At 39.1% G+C, this 14,143-nt stretch overlaps 2 protein-coding genes across 3 annotated transcripts in view; both read left to right on the top strand.

Moving 5' to 3' along the window:
- The first annotated feature begins 7,254 nt into the window (after positions 1 to 7,254).
- LOC103138762 (uncharacterized) lies at positions 7,255 to 12,529 on the top strand. Its single transcript, XM_007553099.2, has 3 exons — positions 7,255 to 7,732; positions 8,875 to 9,828; positions 10,928 to 12,529. The coding sequence occupies exons 1-3, from the start codon at positions 7,711 to 7,713 to the stop codon at positions 11,761 to 11,763; spliced, it is 1,812 nt and encodes a 603-aa protein (XP_007553161.2). The 5' UTR covers positions 7,255 to 7,710; the 3' UTR covers positions 11,764 to 12,529.
- Positions 12,530 to 13,030: 501 nt separating this feature from the next.
- The window catches only part of galcb (galactosylceramidase b), a 9,912-nt gene continuing 8,799 nt past the window's right edge, over positions 13,031 to 14,143 (top strand). The window contains exons 1-2 of one of the 2 annotated variants that reach the window (XM_007553097.2): positions 13,031 to 13,256; positions 13,353 to 13,421. In XM_007553097.2, the coding sequence (XP_007553159.1) occupies positions 13,107 to 13,256; positions 13,353 to 13,421 (219 nt within the window). In that variant the 5' untranslated portion in view covers positions 13,031 to 13,106. The remainder of the gene's footprint in view (positions 13,257 to 13,352; positions 13,422 to 14,143) is intronic. The other variant, XM_007553096.2, reaches the window with a different exon arrangement.

Raw genomic sequence — 14,143 nt, 5'->3', positions numbered from 1 at the left:
TGAGATGGTTTACCACCCTGTTAGGAGCTCGCCTTAAGCCAAACTGTTTGACTAACTGCTGTTGACCTAATGTTTATTTTCCACTGACAAAACAGAAGCCTTGTTTCCCAGGAAAAGTTTTATTTCAAATAGCTTTGAGCATGGATTTTCTTTTAAATAAAATGAAATTGACCAATGAGACTCCTGTAAAACAGCTCACCTCTCTGAGATCTATGAAGGATCCCCAGCAGTTCTGCTCAGTGGGAAATTATGCTCTGCTGTTCAGAGGAAAGCCATAAAACACTTCTGATTATTGGGAGGCCAAATGAATTGCCCACACCCCCACCGTTTCTCTGCATCATCGGAGTGTTGGTGGCGATAAATAACTTATTGATTTGATTGAGCTGAAACATGAGAGTCTGCACAAGCCCGGAGCCATATGGATGTAATCGAAGCAGCAGACCACATTTGTCTTGATTATGGTCCATTTGGTCCAATAAGGAACAGATAGCTGCAGCGCTGTTTGTCTCAGTCTCAGCAGGGGAACATGGAATTTACTCTTTTGTTTTGGCCCTTCTACCATATTTACCAGCCAAAACTGCTAATTTTGGCGATTGAATGTAGTGTTAAAATATCATCGGCTCAGTTTGTTTCAGCTCTGCACTTCTTCTAGTTTTTATTTTGCTTGTTAGTATGGTTCCTCTTCTGGATATCTTACAGTGATGAGCATGTTACTCCAATCTGTCATAGTGAAAAAGGAGCCAAGCTGAAAGATGACGCTCTGGATTCAATAGTCCATCTATGGTTCGACCCTCACCATTGTTGATGAGAAATGGATCATGAGTGAAGCGTGATTCTGGATAGAAGTGGCTGAAATGAGCTTCCTCTGCAGGGTGGCAGGGCTCTGCCTTGAAGATAAGGAGCTGCATCCTATGAGAGAGCCTCATCTGAGGTGATTAACTGTGATCAGAATGGCTCCTGGATGCCTACTGGAGGTTCTCCAAGCACACTCCATTGGGAATAGCACCAGGAACAAACCCAGAACTCACTGCAAGTGTTATGTGTATGTTCTGGCCAGAGGCCACAGTGGATGCGAGATGCTGCTGCAGAAGAGAGGGATGTTTGAGTTGAATGGCCTGGGATGCTCCAGGTCGGTGGGGAGTGTGGTCTGAGGTTTGCTTCTTTGTTGGTTTGGGGAGTGTTGAACTAAACCAGGGAGGCAAACAATAAGAGAATGAAAGCAGTTACCTGAAGCTTAATCTACACGTAGGCAGATATCTAGGAAATCAAATAAATGTGTATGTGTTTTGACCTTTCATCCACAGTAAAACTCAGTAAAAATTATTATTTATAAAAACTTCCACCAAAGAGGAGATTTTAGAATTATTTGTGTCTGTGTGTGTAGATGGGAAAACAGAGATTTGGAGTCCCATGCATTAATCTGTGACAAGTAATGTGCCGATATATTCACGTACCTGCTTTAACATGGCTCTCAGTCGACATTGTCTTGTGTTTTAATGACTTTATATTCTAATAGGCTATTTAAAAGTAGTTAAATCTATGTATCTGTCTATACAAAATGACTTTCCTGCTGCCATGTTTAATTCCTAACAAGCAGTCAGATCGGAAATCACCCGCCCTGTGTAGAAGAGTGATGCTTGGCTTACTGACCTGGAGCTGCTATGATGTCACCTCAGCTAGACAGAAGGAAATAGATGGATGGATGGTGGATCAAAGGACATTTAAACATTTTTATGAGATGAATTACAAATGAAATTGTCTTTTTTTCTGATTGCAGGACATGATCTCCTAATGTGAACCATGATTTTCACCTATTTATCACCCAGTCAAATCCAACATCAACAGATGTACACTATATGAACATATGGATTAACATGTAATATGTAGGGCAAACATTCTTCTTAAAATTAATCACATTGTTCTGACTTTATTTAAATACACATTTTAATCTGCTTGCACTTTCTACACATTAGGTTTAATGTTTAATGAGGATTATGGTTTGTTTCATTTGAATCTTAGGATTCAAATGTTTGTGTGAAATTGCGCCTAATTTCACACAAACCCTTCAGAAGCTGACATCCATGGAAACTATTCCTCGGGTCTTTAATTCTGCATTTATACATCAGACTGAGATGGTCTCGGTTAATAAAGCTCAGCTCCTTGTGGATGCTGAATGCATGAGCTGGGGGAACAGAGGGAAGCCTCAATGCTTCTGTTGCCCATGCTGGAAGTTACTGTTGTGAATCTGCTAATTACAGCACGCCCATGCACATGTTGCACCAACGATTAACCTCATAAAGTGTAGCAAAGGGTTATGTGTGCGTTTAGAGCTGCTGATTTTACTGTGAGAGAAGGTCCAGGGTGCACCAGTCTGAGAGGAGATTAAAAAAAGAATCCATCCAACAAAGCCTGGTTTCAGAAAACCAAGGATAGTAATGCCTCAATGAGTGAACAGTTACAAAGTAAATATCTTTATGTCATTTTCATCCTCAGGCCTTTGGACATGTGTGCCAGATGTGGCCACCTGCATAAAGAAATTGCATTTACATGATGGAGAAAAGATTTGTTCCTCAAGGAGTTTGTTGTTCTACGATCTCTACTGGACTTTTCTCTATTAATGCCACCATGACACATTGAATTGGAAGTGAGCTTTGCCAAGGCCACTGATACAAACTGGATGCTTCTCCGCTCTGTTCCTTCCAACAAAAATCTGGAACGCTGATCTGTCTGACCACAGTCTGCTTTCCACTGTGTGATGCTTTGTCCCGGATCCCTCTGAGCACAGAGAAGTGGACTCCACTTCTGAACAGGGTTAACATAAGGCTTGTTTTTTTTTTTTGTTTTTTAACAGTGAAGTTTGAAGCGGCATCTGTGTAATTCTGCAATGTAGAGCTTGACTAAATTTCCTGAAGTAATCCCTCCATGCGGTTCTGTCAGCTTTCGAGGAACGAAGGTTTTTTGATGCAGAACCATCTGGGGCATTCGAGATGACGCACGTCCAGCTAAGAGCTGTTCTCAAAAAAATACCCCAGTGTCCTTGAAAAGTTTTAAGATATTTTTGAACTGTAGGAGGAATATGCACATTCATATTAATATTTCTTAAGGGAATTGTACTTTCTAAAAAAGAGAAGAAAGATGTTAGCAAAAACTTTACTCTGATTATATTGTCTGAAAATTAGCAGCAACGTTCAATGCTCACCTCATAGTCTACCTAGGCATAGCAATATGGTTTAAATCACATAGTAAGCCTGAATTACTTCTTCAATAGAAATACGCAAAATTTGTAGTAAGTTCTCTGCATCAGAATTTATACTGCTTTTGTCAGTATTCTGTAAAAATCTAAAGGTTTAAGTATCTACTCTGCATATTTTTAGCTCTTTCTATTTTGTTTTTTTGCATATGCTAAAACCGACATGCTGTAAGCCAAAACTGCCACCTATGTGCCGTCGATTATTGTCTTTGTTTGGCCTCTTCGGGTCCGACGCCCATCAACTTCAGCTGACTTGTTGTAGTGCACAGGAGAAGAAAAAGAAACCAGCCAGCGCAATAGGATTCAAAGAAGGGGCAGTGGAGAAAGTTGAGAGGCAAACAAGACTTAATGCTCCCCTGAGGCAACCAACATGATTCAAACAGAAAGCTGCTGCTGGCCTTCTGCTACAACTCAATAATCAATCTGAGGCCTTTACAGCGGTAGGAATGGATCCATAACGCATCCACATGAACTCATCTGTGTCTCTGTAAACACATTACAGGTGAGTCTTAAAGGGGCTGAAAGCCCAGGAGATAAATTTGAGCCGCGATGTGGAAAATATTGGTTGGAGTCAGAGGATCGCTCAGCTGAATGACCCGCTACAGAGGAATGACTGAAATCTTTCAACAACAGGAAGTGATGAGAAATAAAGGGAAGAGATGTTTGATATAAAAAAGATGAGTGGGATGAAAATGGTTGTAGACAAGACAATTAGATTAAGCACAACAAAGAGGGATGATGAGGATGGGTGGGATGATAGAGCGCCTCACTGTGGCACGAGGAGCATTAGGTTTATTAAACAGCCTCAAAATGAGAAATGGGAGGAAAGAATGTGATCAGAAGAGGTAAAAATGGTGATGAAGAGGATAAGTGGGATTAATAGTTATGAGATTGATCGTAAAAAAGGATGAATGCAAATGTGATGATGAGGGTCAATAAACAGGAATGAGGGCCAAAATGAATATTGAAAACGGTCTCTAAAAAGGGATGAAGAGAACGACTGGGATGAACAGGAAATACGAAGAGGAATGAGGATGATTAGTGTGATTAAAATACATCTGAATCAGAGAGACGAGAAAGACAAATGTGAGGAATAGGTTTGAAGAGAAGGAAGCAAATAGTGATATTAAGGTTTGGGATAAATGTAGTAAAGAACACTGATGTGATCAAAACAAGACTGGAGGAGGATGAGTATGAGGAACGAGGAGAGAAAAGGGATGATAAGAATGATAAATATTGATTTATATTGGGATAAAAGGGGATTTCAAGGAGTGAGGAGGAGGATAAAATGGATAAAACATTGTGTTATACAGAGAGATAATTATATACACATGACAATAAGGATCTGTGAAGAGGAATGAAGTGGAAAATAAGGTTGTATTGAAAGATCAGGGGGAATAGTCTGGCATAATAGACTCAAATCAGAGAGAACGACCCGAAAATGGATTGTAAATAGGAAAAACTATAAGAAGGGAGGAAGAGATATAAGAAAAGTGTCACATTTGTTTATTTCATTAACTTACAGTTTAATAAAATGAATATGTCACGTGTTGATATGAATAAAAGTTTTGAATGAAAAGGAGTAGTTGGAAGGACGACCACTTACATGTGATTGTGCCTGTCATGTTGGGAGGACCAGAAGATACGAATTGCTGTTCAGGTACCAGAAGTCAGCAGTTCTGTTGTTTGCATGTTGAGTTGTTAGAGGCGTGAGCTGCAACATCTACACAGCGTCTCATTTTTCAAAATAAACTGTGTCCCTCAGGACCACGACTTCTTTAAGCATCACTATATTATGTTAGATGGTGGCGATTCAGAATTGAAAATGATTAACTGCTTAAACCAGAGTTTCATAAACTTAATTATAAAAAAAGTTGATGTTTTTGTAGATTTAGAGTGTTATTTTAAACTCAGTGTGTTTCTCCTTTCAGGCAGGGCGGAACGTCAGGTCGGACCAAACATTCTTGGGCTCATCATGTGGAAAAACCTGCCGTCCTCAGAGGATTTTCACTTCCCCGGCATCCTCCCAGAGGGAGCAGTGCTTCAGTCGGCTCCGCCTCAGTAAACCCCTCATCAGGGAGCTGACTGATGCTCTACCAAGAAAAGATCTGATGACGTACAGCACAACATGTATAAGACTCATTTTGTGCGACTCATCGTTTTGTTTGGCAAAACAAAAAAATAAATCCTCTGCTTTTCGACAAAGGTTTTAATAATAAGCCCATTTTGTGTAAAGATCAGGCAAGCAGTAAAGCAAGGTGGTGGGGGAAACATCCTGTGGGTTCTTTACAGCTGATTCTTTTCTTCATGTACAGACTGCCTAGCAGCTCCTTCTGTGCTCTTGTCAAGCAGCGGAAAGTCAAATATAAGTGAGCTGAATTCAACCGGCTGGACTCTGGTTGGTTCCATGGAAAAACTTCAGCCAACTACCTCGTCAACCCTGCCTGACATTTGAGCCGAATTTGACATTAGAATAACATGCTGAAGGATTCAGTATTTAAAGTCAGAAAAAATAGAAACAAAAGAAAAGTAGAGGTGCAGGTCTAAAAAAAAAAAAAACAACAAATCACAGTGAAAGGTGAGCCTGAAAGCCTTCGGATTTCTGGCAGGTCCCCCAACACACACCAACTGCTCTGAAATGTCACAGTATGCTAATGATTCATTATTATAACTGGCTGCTCTCAATGCAATGTTCACTCTGAAACCATGAGGGGGATTTTTTTTTCCATGCTTGGGACTTTAAATTTAAATCCTCTTATACTTTAACTCATTAGTGTGAAGTAAATGTTTATTACGCAAAGGGAAGGCTGTGCAAAGAGGACACCATCAGCATTTAGATTGCTTTCATCAGGGAGATCTGATTTCCACTGGGGATAAAATCTCTTGGGAAAATTAATTCAGTAAAAGGAAGAGGGCAGGACTGATGTTTTACCTCGGAGCTACAGGTACACAAGCTTCAACTGAATCTATATAACTGGATCATTGAATTATAAGTTCCTAGAAGTGAACTTGATTAAATTGCTTTATAAAATGTCTTGAAATGATATTTGCTGGGAATTGGCACAGCAGAAATAAACTGTTTTTAATGACATAGGTTGTAAATGTAAAAGAGGAACAGTAGTGCTAATGTATTAAAAGCTAATTTATTAAGTGAAAAACAAATCTGTAAATGAATGAAATGGATTCTTAATAGTAAATAAATAAAATAAACATTTAAAAGTAAATAAAAAAAAGAAATTAAAAGTAGACAAAATATGTTCATCACAGAAACATTCTGTGAAATAATACTTATAATGATGGATAAATAAGATTATAAATAAATAAGAAAATAAATAAAATTACCATATAGCAAGAAGAAATAAGTGAATAATAATGACATAAATTAGATATCATAATTTCTAATATGTCAGTGATTGTTATTCGTTTCATCAAGAACAAATGTAAAAAAAAAAAAAACAAATGCAAAATTTTCCTTTAAAAAATCTTTCATCAAATCTACCACCGACAATCAGCACCACTTTTAACTTAACGTGTGTATTGATCCTGAGCAAATACTGGCACCCTGTGGCGATTTGCAGGTATTGCACCGAGCTGAGCAGAATTAATCTAAACTGCGTGGTTTCAGCTCTTCTTCCCTTCATCCTACTCCTACTACACCTGTGTCAAACAATACAAAATCTTTTTCTTTTTTTTTGTTCTTTGGCGTGGCTTGACCAGAATTAAGGGAACAGTTGCAGGTGCTGTTTCAGAAAACAAGCTGAATTTCCATGTCCAACTTCTACAAATGGTGATATTTACCTCAGAGAGAAGACAAGAGAAACAGGTTTAACTGCGTGCGTTCTGCAGCTGGATGCTGCTGCACCAATCAGATTCATGAGACAAACCAACAACACAGTGGAAAAACCTGCCAGAGTGTCAACTGGTGTGTGCAAACAAATCACCGAAGAAGCAAATAATCATTGTGTTGCAACTGTTCAGTCAAAGTCCAGGTCTCAACCTGATTGAGATGCTGGAGAGCCTACCTTTGCATGACTCCCTGTTCAGTTTTTGCAGAGCTGAACGGTTCACAAACATCTGCTTCAACCTGATTTTCATGTTGTGTTAAGGTTGTAGAAAGGAATGTTTTCAGCGCTACAAACCAACAGATCCAGTTTTGGTTCAAGAGACGATCCTTTAGCCCAGTTTAGTCTGAGCCGACCTGAGGCAACCATAACCCACCAGGTTTTAGGTGTAAAATTAGAGCTCTAACTTTATCTAAATCTGATTACTCTTGTTTTTTTTTTTTTGTTTGTTTGTTTGTTTTGTTTTTTTCCTTTTGACCTCATCTTATTCGTGCATATTTCCAGCTAAAAAAAGACACAAAAGGAACGCCCCCTTGGAGGTAAGATAGCTCAGGTGTGAGGAAGACAGGCTCATTCAAAACAAGACGAAGAACAGTAGGAACAGCTGGGACTTTCAACATGTCTGGGAAAAAATTTGCCGGTAAGAAAAGACTTTTTTTTTTTTTGCCTTTGGTTTAAGAGGTCGGGCTGACATTCTTAACTCAGAATGTGTTTTCCGGTTTCTGTTCAAATGCATCCATCTCAGCAGTACTTTCAGCATGTCAGCTTGAAAGAAGTTGGGGTTTTTATTGAAATTAATCATGTTGGTTTAATGGTAAATCTAAAAATATATGAATTGTTTATGTTTGAGCATTTTACCAACACTATGCTCTGCAGACATACCTAAAGATCATGTGGTGACCCAAAAGAAATATTTCTGTCTGATTTATCTTTTGGAAGTTGATGAATTTAGCAGTTGTTTGAAATTTAAAGTTCATCTGTAGGAAAAAAAAAAAAAAAGGTTTTAATTGAAACTCCAAATAGATTTTTTTTTGGTTTTTGCTGAAAGAGCATAACTCACTTGTTTGGAGAAATAGATATGTTTTATCCAGATTTTAAAGGAAAAAACCACAGAAAAACAGGAGCACACCTCAAAATTTTAGCAAAAAACCTGAAAGGAAAGTGAAGCCCTTTTTTTGTCAAATGTCCAAATTTAATCTATTTTTAGACATTCTTCCTGTTTAAAAAAAAAAAAAAAAAAAAAAAAAAAAAACATCACGAGTTAAGTATGACACAGCATTTTTGTGGCAGTGACTCAGAGATTTGAAAGTTGAAGATCCAGCTCAGAGATAAAAAACAAACAATGGCTTATCCAAAACAACAAAAGTTGTTATAAAATGAGCTTAACAGAAGAAGGAATAAAGAGAAAAACAAACCTCATGAATCTCATTTAAAATACATCCTATTTTAAATTCAGCCTTTAAAGACCCAGAATTACGATTCATTTTTACTTTGATGCACCTAAGTTGTTACTAATCAACCTACCTGTCAACATGAAAAGGCTAGAAAACCTGCAAAGAAAAACATAATACCTGGATATATGTATCCAAGTTGGTCTGAATACATTTTACCCTCTTGATAAATGAATGTAGAATTTGAAACAGCATCTAAATAAAACATGTTATTTCAGGTGTTACATTGGCAGAGTATTATCTCATTGGAGATCAGTTTTCTTCTGGTGTGTGCACAGTGCAGCCAGCAGTGCAGCACTGTTATGATGAATGGTGTACTTCTATCCAACAGGGTTCACAAGCGGAATAGATCCAAGGGAGAGGAGAATTATTCTAGTCGGGAAGACTGGAGTTGGGAAGAGTGCCGCAGGAAACACCATCCTTGGGAGGGAGGCTTTTGAGTCAGACCTGTCTCCATCTTCTCTGACGGCAGAATGCCACAAAGCCCGGGGGGTCGTTAACGGTCGGAATGTGGCCGTTATCGACACGCCAGGATTGTTTGACACAAACTTTACTCAAGAAGACGTGCTGCAGAAAATCAAGATGTGCATCTCTCTGTGCGCTCCGGGTCCTCACGCCTTCCTGGTGACTCTTGAGTTGGGCAGGTTCACGCAGGAGGAGAAGGATACCGTCAAGATGATCCAGGACACCTTTGGAGAAGATGCTCAGAGGTACACAATGGTGCTCTTTACTCATGGAGACCAGTTGAAGAATCAGACCATTGAAAACTTTATTTCAGAGAGCGCAGACCTGCGAGCCCTGATTGACAAGTGCCAGGGCAGATACCACGTCTTCAACAACGAGATCAAAGACCCAAAGCAGACCTACTTGCTTTTAGACAAGATTGAAGAGATGGTTGAGGCCAATGGCGGAGGGTACTACACAAATGCAATGTTCGAAAAAGCAGAGGCCGCCATATTGAAGGAAAAGGAGCGAATACTGAAGGAAATGGAAGAGCAGCAGAAGAGGGAGCTGGACCAGCTCAGAGCCAAGTACAGTGAAGCCGTTTACCGCAGGGAGGAGACCAAGGTGATCATGCACTACCACCAGGAGGCACGCACCCGAGCTGAGAAGTCAAACGAATTCCTCGCCGCGCCAACAATCGCTGTGGCCACGACCTGCGGTGCCGCCATTGGAGGTGTGCTGGGTGTGTTTGGCGGACCAATCGGAGTGGCAGTTGGGATCGCTGCCGGAGCTGCAGTCGGAGCTGCTGTTGGAGCTTTGACTATATCAGTTAGCAAAAACTGTCACATTCAATAACACTAGAGGGGCAAATTCAGCTCTCAGTCTGCCTCTGATTAATGTAGAAATACATAAAGCTTTCAGCAGCTTCTTTTCTGTCAACTTGATTTTGCATAGATTAAGTCGGTAAACAAACATGCTTGATAAGATAAAAATAGATTTGTCTAATTAAATGCTACATTCCTGTTTATTCCTGAAAGGAAATGCTATATATGAGTATGAATCTTTTTTTAACTGTCTGAAAGACTGTTGAACTACAACTATATGTACTGCAGCTGAATGTAATCCTGTTCCATATATTGAGGATTCTCTAAATATTAAGGGATCCAAATCTGGAGATCTTGGGAAGCTGTACATTGTCTCTGAAATAAAGTCAAACACCAATCAGGTGATAAATAGATTGGCGAGGGAGCACATCATTGTTTTATTATGTACATCTATTTAATATGAAATGATTGTGATTTTGTTACCAATTGTAACATTCTGACATTTTACAAATTAGAAATAAAGACAAAAATGACATGAAAATAAAAGTCTTCTTTCTATTTTAAACATAGAAAACTATTCAGCTTTCATACTGATTTATTTCACATTAATGATACCAGTTTGATTCATGGTCTCAGCATACTGGCTTATTAATTTGAGGTTTTATGGGTAGTTTTTATTCTGATTTACTGACTGCTGGTGACATGTTTTTGTTTTCCTTCTATAGGTCAGTTTGGCTTTCTTTTTTATTGTTTTACATAAATAAAGATCAGTTTTTCATCATGATGATCCTGGTTTTCAGTTTCCTTTTAATCGCATGTATGTATTGTAACCTATAGTCATAAAAAAAGTATTTCAAAGGTTAGATCAGATGGTAAACTGATGTTTATTATTATTATTATTATTATTATTATTTTTATGTAACCTAGAAATCATATGTTACTGACTTTCTGTGCTTCTACTGGGATTTTATTTTAGCTTAAGTCCCCATGATATTTCCTTTTTGGTTTTCCACACTGGGATTGGTGTGAGTGGCGTCTAGTCTTTGTTAAATTTGAGCCATCCAATTAAAAATGTTGTTACATTTGCTTAGTACAGTGATCAAACTGTTTCCTCAGACTTCAGACTCATACAGAATCATCAACAACACAAGAAAAAAAAGACACCAAAGTTGTTGCTGTGTTTGTCTGCAGGATCGAAGGAGAGCAGCAAGGACACACTCCGGATTGTAATGCTGGGGAAAACCGGAGAAGGGAAGAGTGCCACAGGAAACACCATAGTGGGAAATGAAGTGTTCCAGTCGGTGGCGTGTCCGTCTTCCTGGACAGTCGATTGTAAGAAGGCTGATGCAGAGGTCTTAGGCCGAAAGGTTACAGTAGTTGACACGCCGGGGCTGTTTGACACCAATTTCCAGGAGAAGAAAGTTTTGGAGAAAATTGAAACATGCATCTCTTTGAGTGCTCCGGGTCCTCATGTCTTTCTGGTGGTTAAGAAGCTTGGAAGATTCACCAAGGAGGAGGAAGAAACCATGAAGATTATTCTGAAGATGTTTGGTTCTGAGGCTGCCCGATATTCATTGCTGTTGTTCACACATGGAGACAAACTGAAGAAACAAACTATTGAGGAGTTTATTTCAAAGAGTTCAGCCCTCGAAGAGTTTGTCATGGCTTTTTCCGGTAGATATCATGTCTTCAACAACGAAGTGGCAAGTGAGGAACAAGTCCGCCAGCTGCTGGAGAAAATCGATCAAATGGTTCAGGAGAACCATGGCAAACACTACACCAAATGGATGTTTAGGAGAGCAAAACAGGCCTCAAAGAGGAGCGAACGAAGATCTTTGGAGATGCAGAAGAAAAATGAGATGGAGAGGAAGAACACGTTGAAGATGGAGGTGGATCAGGAGATGACGGCATCGGGTCGAAAGAAGAAACCCAACAAGTGTCGTGTGCAGTGAGAAACTCGTCTTGCTTTTTGGGGACGACATCGTGTGGAGTTTACCTCCGTTTCTTCACTGAAGTTTTTGACCTGAAATTGTGTTGAATTGTGGGAAACATTCTCAGTTACATTAAGGTGTTTTCTGTTTTTTGGAAGGCGCCGGGATTGTTCACAAAATAAATATTTGTCAAGTATTATTTCCTTTAGCTTGTTATAAATGGTTGTGCAAGTCAATTTGACAGACTGAGAGTGAAGTAAATGCAAACAGGACAGGATCATGTTATATTTTTCAGCCTTCAATAATATAAAGGTTTCAGTAAATTCTTGTTTTAGAGTGTAAATGTAAGCCAACTTTAAAAACTCCTAAGCACATTATATCAGACATGTTTAGAAACCTACAGCAAAAACAGACTAACAGAACTTGGAACAATGTAATTTTCCAAATCATTTCTGGTTAAAATGATTTAAAACTTAGTCTGAGTACTAGTTTTAGATGTGGAAAAAACAGCTGCGTTATCTCCTGATTAGTGCCCCCTACATTTTGAAAGCAAAATTAGATTTTTTGTGAATCACATGGATCAGCTGATAGTCCTTCACAAAATCCTCCATATACAAGATTATGTATCTTGCTAATGTACAATTTCATGTTCTCTGTTTTGTCGTTTATATTTTAGGCTTCATATTGATTTTAAAATGACTATTCTTTTGTTAAGTATAGCGTTGGAAATGTGTTCATTTAAAATGTTCTTTCCCGGTTTTAGTCATCAACAAAGATCTCCCTGGGATTTGTTGTTGTAACTGGTCCTTGTCTGTAAGGATATGCTATTAAAGACATATTTGTGACTGCAATTTTTTTCTTGTTTAGGTAATAGATAACTTTAAAAAGCATGAATTGCTGTATCAGTGCCAGGTGGAATAAAGGTGACCAGTGACTGCTAGCCACATAGAGCCATTTTATAGCACAATCAAGTAACTATGTCACAGTTCACACTTCAGTTGTTATAAAAGTTCTTATCAAACATGTCTTAAAAAAAACGTTTCGACTTTTCAAGCTCATAAATCATAGATTTTCCTAGAAGACTTCGAGTTTGTTTGGCGGAGGAAAATTTCCATCTTTTCTTCCTACATACAAAGGCCTTACCACGCCGTCATCCTTTTTCTGCATCCACGCGTTTTGCATTATACATTTGTTTGTTTTAGTCTTTATGATTTTTAGATCAAGAAAAAAACAAAAAAACAAACGTGCTCATCGTCACCTGCTCTGTCACCACGTGATCGGCGGCAGTCATGTGACTCCTCGGACGCGGAAGCGCGCTTATCGGAGTGAGTCGGAGCGCGCAGGGTTCGGTCCAGGCTGACAGCATGGATCAGCGGGTGTTCTGGGTGTTTGCCTCCGCAGTGTGCCTCCTCTCCCTCACCGTGCACTCTTCGTCCGGGCAGACCTACCCGCTGACTGATGAGGGGGGTCTGGGCAGAGTGTTTGACGGGATCGGGGGGTTGAGCGGTGGAGGGGTGAGTCCAGTCTTTATCTGCAGCTTCCTGGTTCGTTTTATTCTCCCCCAGTTCGCCTGTTTGAGGTTCTTAATTTAAATGTGTGTGTTTTTTTAGGCCACATCCCGGTTACTTGTGAACTATGCTGAGCCGTACCGGAGCCAGATCCTGGACTACCTGTTTAAGGTGAGAGTCAGAGGTTAAGCTGCAGGAATGATCAGCTGATTGGTCTACACAAACAAAGGGAAACAAAGTTATCGGTAAACTTTGTGTGCGGAGCAGAGTAACTTCTGCTACAACAGGCTGGCTGTTGTTCTTTTTGGTTTCAGTCAGGGTTTAGTTTTTAAAACATGGTTTTGTCTGGAGAAATGTAGTTAAATAAACCTCTGAGTTTTTAAGGGAAATATAGATCTTGTACAAGCATGGCGGGTATGAATGTCAAGCATAAAGCTTAATCAAATCTTCAGGAAGATTTTGTTCACTGTAATCAGGATGATCATTTCCTGCTTCAAGTCCACCTCGTTTATCTTAGGCTTTACTGTAATAAATAGTGTGTTTGGAAACGTGAGACTGGAATACGATCCCATTTCCATTAAATCTTTTCCATAAGTAGTTTGTTTTAGCAACAACCAGTCTTTCACACTGGTTGACCCCCTTGGTAAAAATGAGCACAAAACCTTAAGAATGATATATTTTTGCAGTAGGATCATTTTTCACTAAACAAAATAAGAATGCAACTTTGAATTTAATAACATTAATTAAGTGAAGATAAAAAAATTCAAGATTATGCTACTGTAATAAAATACGGATTTGTGTACAGGCTTTTGACAGAGCTTTACTAAGTTTGGTCAATAATTAAGTTCTGCATTTTCTGACTGTCATGTCGGTCTGCAGCAGCATCGATTCAC

The sequence above is a fragment of the Poecilia formosa genome, unplaced genomic scaffold (genome assembly GCF_000485575.1).
Source record: "Poecilia formosa unplaced genomic scaffold, Poecilia_formosa-5.1.2 Scaffold54, whole genome shotgun sequence".
In the NCBI taxonomy this organism is placed as follows: domain Eukaryota; kingdom Metazoa; phylum Chordata; class Actinopteri; order Cyprinodontiformes; family Poeciliidae; genus Poecilia; species Poecilia formosa.
The sequence above is the reverse complement of the archived record's forward strand: the minus strand, read 5'-3'. Positions and strand labels throughout refer to the sequence as shown.